At 53.3% G+C, this 6,000-nt stretch overlaps 1 protein-coding gene across 1 annotated transcript; it reads right to left on the reverse strand.

Annotated features, from left to right (window-relative positions):
* Window positions 1-4,715: 4,715 nt before the first annotated feature.
* Window positions 4,716-5,757, reverse strand: LOC116584820 (gamma-aminobutyric acid receptor-associated protein). The gene is made up of 2 exons (XM_032333679.1): window positions 5,549-5,757; window positions 4,716-5,324 (listed from the first exon to the last, which is right to left on the reverse strand). Exons 1-2 carry the CDS (start codon window positions 5,723-5,725, stop codon window positions 5,133-5,135), a joined length of 369 nt encoding a protein of 122 aa, XP_032189570.1. The 5' UTR covers window positions 5,726-5,757; the 3' UTR covers window positions 4,716-5,132.
* Window positions 5,758-6,000: the final 243 nt, after the last annotated feature.

Below are 6,000 nucleotides of genomic sequence, written 5' to 3' on the forward strand. Positions count from 1 at the left end.
CAAAATAAAGTGAAAGTCTAAATAAAATACAAGCAAACATAAGATACCACAACCAAGTAAGGCTTCTTTGAGAAAAGTGAGGGCCTTTGCAGTTGGAGAACCTCCAGCAGAATTACCAAATTCACCAAGTCGGTGTGGGGGACTCCATCAGACTGCAGCACGCAGATGGTCCCTTGAAAAGCCCCCAGCGTAACAGGACTTGCCGGGAAAGGGACACAGGTGATACCACGCCCTGCCCCCACAAGCAAACAAGAGAGAGCCACACCCAGTAGGACTGTCACTGTGAGTCAGCAGCAGCCAGGGACAAAATCATGGTGCAAAAGTTGGAAAAGGAGAGGCAACGATTATCTATTTTTGCTAATGCTGTGATCATAACACCAGTAACAAACCCTACGAGGTTAATAAGAGAGAAGTATATAGAATTAGTACATAAGATTCCTTTTTTCTACATTATTAATAACTCGTTAGAAACAGGGAAACTCCCATTCATAACAACCAAAGCTATGAAGTGCTTATGGATAAATGGAAACAGAGAGGACTGTAATCAGAGTGAAGAATGAGGGACACTCAGACAAAAGGTGTGAGGCCGTATCCCTGGGGGAGGGGAAATCCTCCCGGGGTTGGGGGAGGACGCCCCTAGCTGGGGAGGATATCTAGGGAGGGGGAAGGATGTCCCTGGGGGGAAGGATGTCCCAGGGGGACTAAGATGTCCCTGGGGGTAGGACGTTTCTCTGGAGGATGTCCCTTGAGGAGGACGTTCCTGAAGGGGGAGATGTTCCTTGGGGGAGGACATCGCTGGGGAGGAGAGAATGTCTCTGGGTGGGGGAGGATGTCTCTAGCGGAAGTCTTGCCTGACACAGCACATTCTTTCCTGTCTCCCCACTTCGGCCTGCAGATGGCTTCCATTTTGTGCATCTCCTTGGACTCTTTCCTAAGACGAGACACTGTCTGGTTCATGAATCATTACGTGAAGCCAGTTAGATCTTCAAACGTACTCAGCTGAATTTCATTTTTTCGTAGATAAAACAGAGCACTCAGGGCCACGTGGACTTGCCTCGGGGAGAGACCAGTGTTGGTGGGGAAAGATCCAGAATGGGCCAACTCATCCAGCCTTGGGATTTGGCAGGCGTAGGGGCCGAGACCTGCACACCCAATATTCAGGGATCTATAGTTGTCTGTGACTGGCAAGAAGACAGGGACAGTTGTCTTCTGATCTCCCACAAGGGTCTTCTCGGATGGATTAAAGACGTAAATGTTAAGAGCGGAAAACTTTTAGAAGAAATTCTGGAAGAACATGAACTTGGGATCAAGACCTCTCTGATAAGACAAACCATAAAAGGATAAGATGGCCTAATTTGATTAATAAAATTCCAAAATGGTATATGACAAAGAGCTTCAAAAACTCTTGAGATGTGTGATAGATGGTGGGGCCTGTAGGAGGCAGGACGGACAAAGGAGCTCATTCCTTGCAAGCCCGTGTGCAGGCTGAGGCTGGGGGTGGGGGGGCTGGCACGTGGGGAGGGGCATGGGAGGGGCAGCCCTCACCCCATATAGGGCTGGGCTTCCTCCTCAGCCACTCGAGGCCACCTCTGCCCCCCAAGAGCAGGTAGGGCTGCCTCTGTTAGGGCCTGCCCTCTCTCTTCTGCAGCAGGCCCCTCAAAGGGCCCAAGGTAGATATCTGACACTGTGTGTTCTGGAATGTTTTATCCATGCTCTCTATGCTGGGAGCCACGTTTCCCAGGATCCTTCCCTGCACGGTTCCAGAATAGATGGGGTCCAAGATGAGCTCTGAGTGAGGCTTGGGAGGTGGAAGTGAGGGAGACACCATGTAGGGCTAAATTCTGCAGGTGGTTAGGGGCTGGGTGTCAGGGCAGGGATCAGAACTGGGGTTAGGCTGGGGGTCAGGGCTCTGAGTCAGGGCTGGGGGTGGTCAGGGTTGGAGTCAGGGCTCTGGGTCAGGGCTGGAATCAGGGCTGTGGGTCTCCTGGGCTGTGGGGTGGTTAGGGCTGGGCGTCAAGGGTGTGATGTTAGGGGTTTCATTGTACGATCCTGCACCCAATTCTGATGTGTTTTCCCCCAGACATCATCAAACAAGTGTCTGACACCAACTGAGATCCCCCCCAGTCTAACTCAGCCCTGACCTGCTCCTCCTGGAGTTGCCGTCAGGCCCCACGGGGAAGGGCTCCGTCCCATGAGACCGCCCCACAACTTCAGACCCCATAGTCACCCACATTCTGACCACCTGCCCGCAGATCCAGGGGTCCCACAGCCCCCTCCTCAGGTTCGACTGTTAGCTGGAGAGGCTCGCGGAGCCCGGGCGAGTGTGTTGTGAGTGGGATCACAGATTTGTGGTAAGAGGACGTTGCTCAGAGCCCCCAGATGGGAGAGAGGCTCCCCATGTAAGCGCCCTCCCGCCCCTGCATGCCAGCGGTCAATGGCCCCGATGCTCACCCACGTGCCCACCAGCCTGACGGATCCGATCCCAGGCCTTGCTCCTGGGCCTCAGTCTCTCCAGGCCCTGTGCCCTCGAGGCCTGGGGGTGGGGGCGTCTAGTGGAAGGTGGCCCGGGGCTCCTCCTGGAGCTTTGTGGTGCTCCCCCCAAGAATCATGGCAGCGTGGGAGGTGCCATGAAGCCCATGTACCTGCCGGCAGGGCAGGAGTGATGTGGGCATACTGGGAGGCAGCCGGGGTCCTGCTCAGGAGAGGTCAGGACCCAACAGGGGAAAAGGAGCAGGCGTTGTGCAGGACCTGATGGCCGATGCCCCCCACACCCTGTATACATGGAACCCGAAGCAGAAGGGAGGCAGGAGGGCCACCAGGTGTGGGGGAGAGCCTTGGAGAAGCCAGGGATCTGGAGCCCCAGACTGGCTCTGCCCCTCCTCGGGAGAGGCCCACAGTCAGCTCTGCCCCTCCTGGGCTCTGTCCTTCTGGAGCTGGGGCTGGGCACAGAGGCCGTGTTCGGCAGCCAGCACCCCGCTGCCTTGTTGCAGGGGTGGGCAGAGGGCGGCATGGGCCCCCCCTCTCCGTACAGGGAGCACTGTGGAGGGCTGCCCTGGGCTCCCAGACACACTGCCCTCCTGTCCTAGCTGTCGCCTCAGGTCCCTTCCCCAACATACCCTCGAGCTCGCCTCTCTCTGCAGCCTCCAGACACCCCCTGCATTGTTGTACCTGCCTGGGTTCCTCAACCCCCAGGGTCAGCGTCCAAATTAACCCCAGGTCTAGCCCATGCTTGTGGGGAGCACCACCCCTCAGTCCGGCTGTGGGGCTGGGAGCAGCCTGCCTGCTGCGGGGGCTCTGGTCCCAGGAGCCCAGAACATGGAAATTCAGATTCCAACCACGTGCCTGACCCCCCACCTCCCTCATTTTCAGACCGCCCTTTGTCTTTTCCTGTTCTGAGAACTTTCCAGAGACTTTCCAAGCTCTGCCTGGGAACAGTGCGGGGCCCCGGGTTGCCAGCTGCCGTCGCCGGCAATCATCCTTAAAGCAAAGGGACAATTTTAATTTCACAATAATTGGAAATATCAACTGCAGCTCAAGCCGTCGAAACTCATGGAATTTTAATGGGCAGCTGGCTTAGGTTACAGCCAAGAATAGTAGCTCTGCGCCCAGCCTGCATCCATGAGCCTGGGGCAGCACTGGCCTCTGGGAGAAGCGGGGGTGGGGGGTGGGTGGGCGGGGGACTGTCCCTGCTGAGCGTTCTGGTACCTGAGGGGAGGGGAATGAGACTCGGAGGCTGTGGGACTCCTCAGTCCTGTGGACCAAGGGACCGCATATCCAGCGCATGTCCCCCTGGAGATGCAGCCTCCTTGCTTGGGTCTGAGCTCTCCCGATGCCACACTCCCTGGGGGGCCAGAGCCCCCCCCATCCCTGGCTCCCATAGCCTGTGCCCACAGAAGCCTTCCTTGGAGCGGGCTTGCATATCTGGAGTGCCCCCACCACACCTCGAGGCCATGCTGACCTCCTGTCCTGTGTCAGAGGCACAGTCCCAAGTCTGAAAACAGCCCTTTGACACATTCTATCTGGTTTTCAGTTTGTAGTGGACAGAGTGGCAAGTCTGTCATCGCTTCCCCCTGATCACCCAGTTACTCCAAGACTAGATACAAGACTTGACTTTCCCCCATTGAGTTTCTCTGAGGCCATTGTCAAAAATCAATTCACTGAACAAAAGAGGGTCTATTTCTAGACCCGGTTCCACTGGTCTGTACAGCTACGTTCCCCTCACAACTGTAGACTCTTTTCCTTTATAGAAAGTCTTGAGGTCAGAAAGTGCAAGTCTTCCAACTTTGTTCTTCTTTTCCAAAATTGCTTTGGTTATCACAGATCTCTTACTTTTGCATATAAGTTTTAAATCAGCATGTCAATTTGAACCGCCTCCTCAAAAACCTGCTAAAATTTTTGTTGAGATGGCATTGAATCTATAGACCAACTTGAAGAGAATTGATGGGTTACCAACTAATATCAAGTCCTGCAATTATGAACATGTGATATGTCTTCCTTTGGCAAAGTCTAGTACATCCTCTGTTAAATTTATTCCTCAGTATATTATTTTTTCAGTTGTTTGTTGATGTTTGTATCTGTAACCTACAACTCTTAAAACTCACTTATCAGTCCCATATTTTCTTAAATAAATTCCTTAGTGTTTTCTAGGTTCGTAATCATGTTTTCTGTGAATCATGCCTTTACTTCTTGTTCTCAATTTGTATGCCTTTTATTCCTTTTTTTTTTTTTTTTGGTGGTTTCCTCTTTATTGATGTGCCTCCTACCTTCCCCCCACAATTTCAGTCCCTTCCATCTACCCCCAAAAAAGAAGGTAGTGAAAGGAAGGGAATGTTGGGGTTCTGAGCCCCTTGGGCAGTTAGAAAGGGAACAGAAACCAAAACAATCACTGGGTGGGGGTGACAGAGATTGACAACTGAGAAGTCTAAAGCAGAGTGGGAAAGCTGGTAAGAGAAAGGGGAGAGAGGAGATGTCCAAGAGGCCACCTCCCCCGGAGCCTTCCGGCTAAGAAGGGCTGGAGGAGAGCCTCAAACATCAGGAAGTGCAGGTCCTGAAGAAGGGAGGTGGTGGTTGAGCCCAGGGGAGGAGGAGGTCAGGGAAGGGGGCCACCTCTTTGTAGAACGAGACCCCCCACCTCAGGGGCAGCAGCTTCGCAGACCGTAGACACTTTCATCACTGTAGGCGATGTACAGAAAGAAGTCTTCTTCGTGGTGCTCCTGGTATAGCTGACCCATTGTGGCACTGGTGGGTGGAATGACATTGTTGACAAAGAAAAACAAGGCATCCTCAGCTCGGAGATGAATTCGCTTCCGAATCAAGAAGTAGAACTGACGGGACGCCTGGGTGGCTCAGTTGTTAAGCGGCTGCCTTCGGCTCAGGTCATGATCCCAGCGTCCTAGGATCGAGTCCCGCATCGGGCTCCTTGCTCAGCGGGGAGCCTGCTTCTCCCTCTGCCTCTGCCTGCCATTCTCTCTGCCTGTGCTCGCTCTCTCCCCCCCTCTCTCTCTCTGATAAATAAGTAAAATCTTTAAAAAAAAAAAAAAAAGTAGAACTGACCAACTGTGAGATCAGAAGGCACCAGGTATTTCTTTTTGTCCAGGTCTCCTATCCGAGCTTTGGGAGCCTTTTCTACTATCACCGGAACCCGGTCCGGGTATTTCTTTCGGATCTTCTCGCCCTCAGAGCGGCGTTTCTCGAACGGATGCTCCTCTTTATACACGAACTTCATCCTCCCGGGAACCAGGCTGGACCGGGCTGGGCTGCGGAACCCGGGGGGGGGGGGGGGGGGGCCGGGACAGGGGGCGGCGGCCTCCTTTTTTTGTTTTGTTTTATTCCTCTGGCTAGGACCTCCAGTACCATGTCAAAAGAAGCTAGGAGAGCCCCATCATTGCCACGTTCTTGATCTTAGGGGAAAATACTCAGTTTTTTGCCAATGAGTAGAATGTTAACTGTAGGTTTTTCACAGACATAATCTATCAAATTGAGGAAGTTCCTATTTTTAGT

This window comes from Mustela erminea, chromosome 2, assembly GCF_009829155.1.
Source record: "Mustela erminea isolate mMusErm1 chromosome 2, mMusErm1.Pri, whole genome shotgun sequence".
In the NCBI taxonomy this organism is placed as follows: Eukaryota; Metazoa; Chordata; class Mammalia; order Carnivora; family Mustelidae; genus Mustela; species Mustela erminea.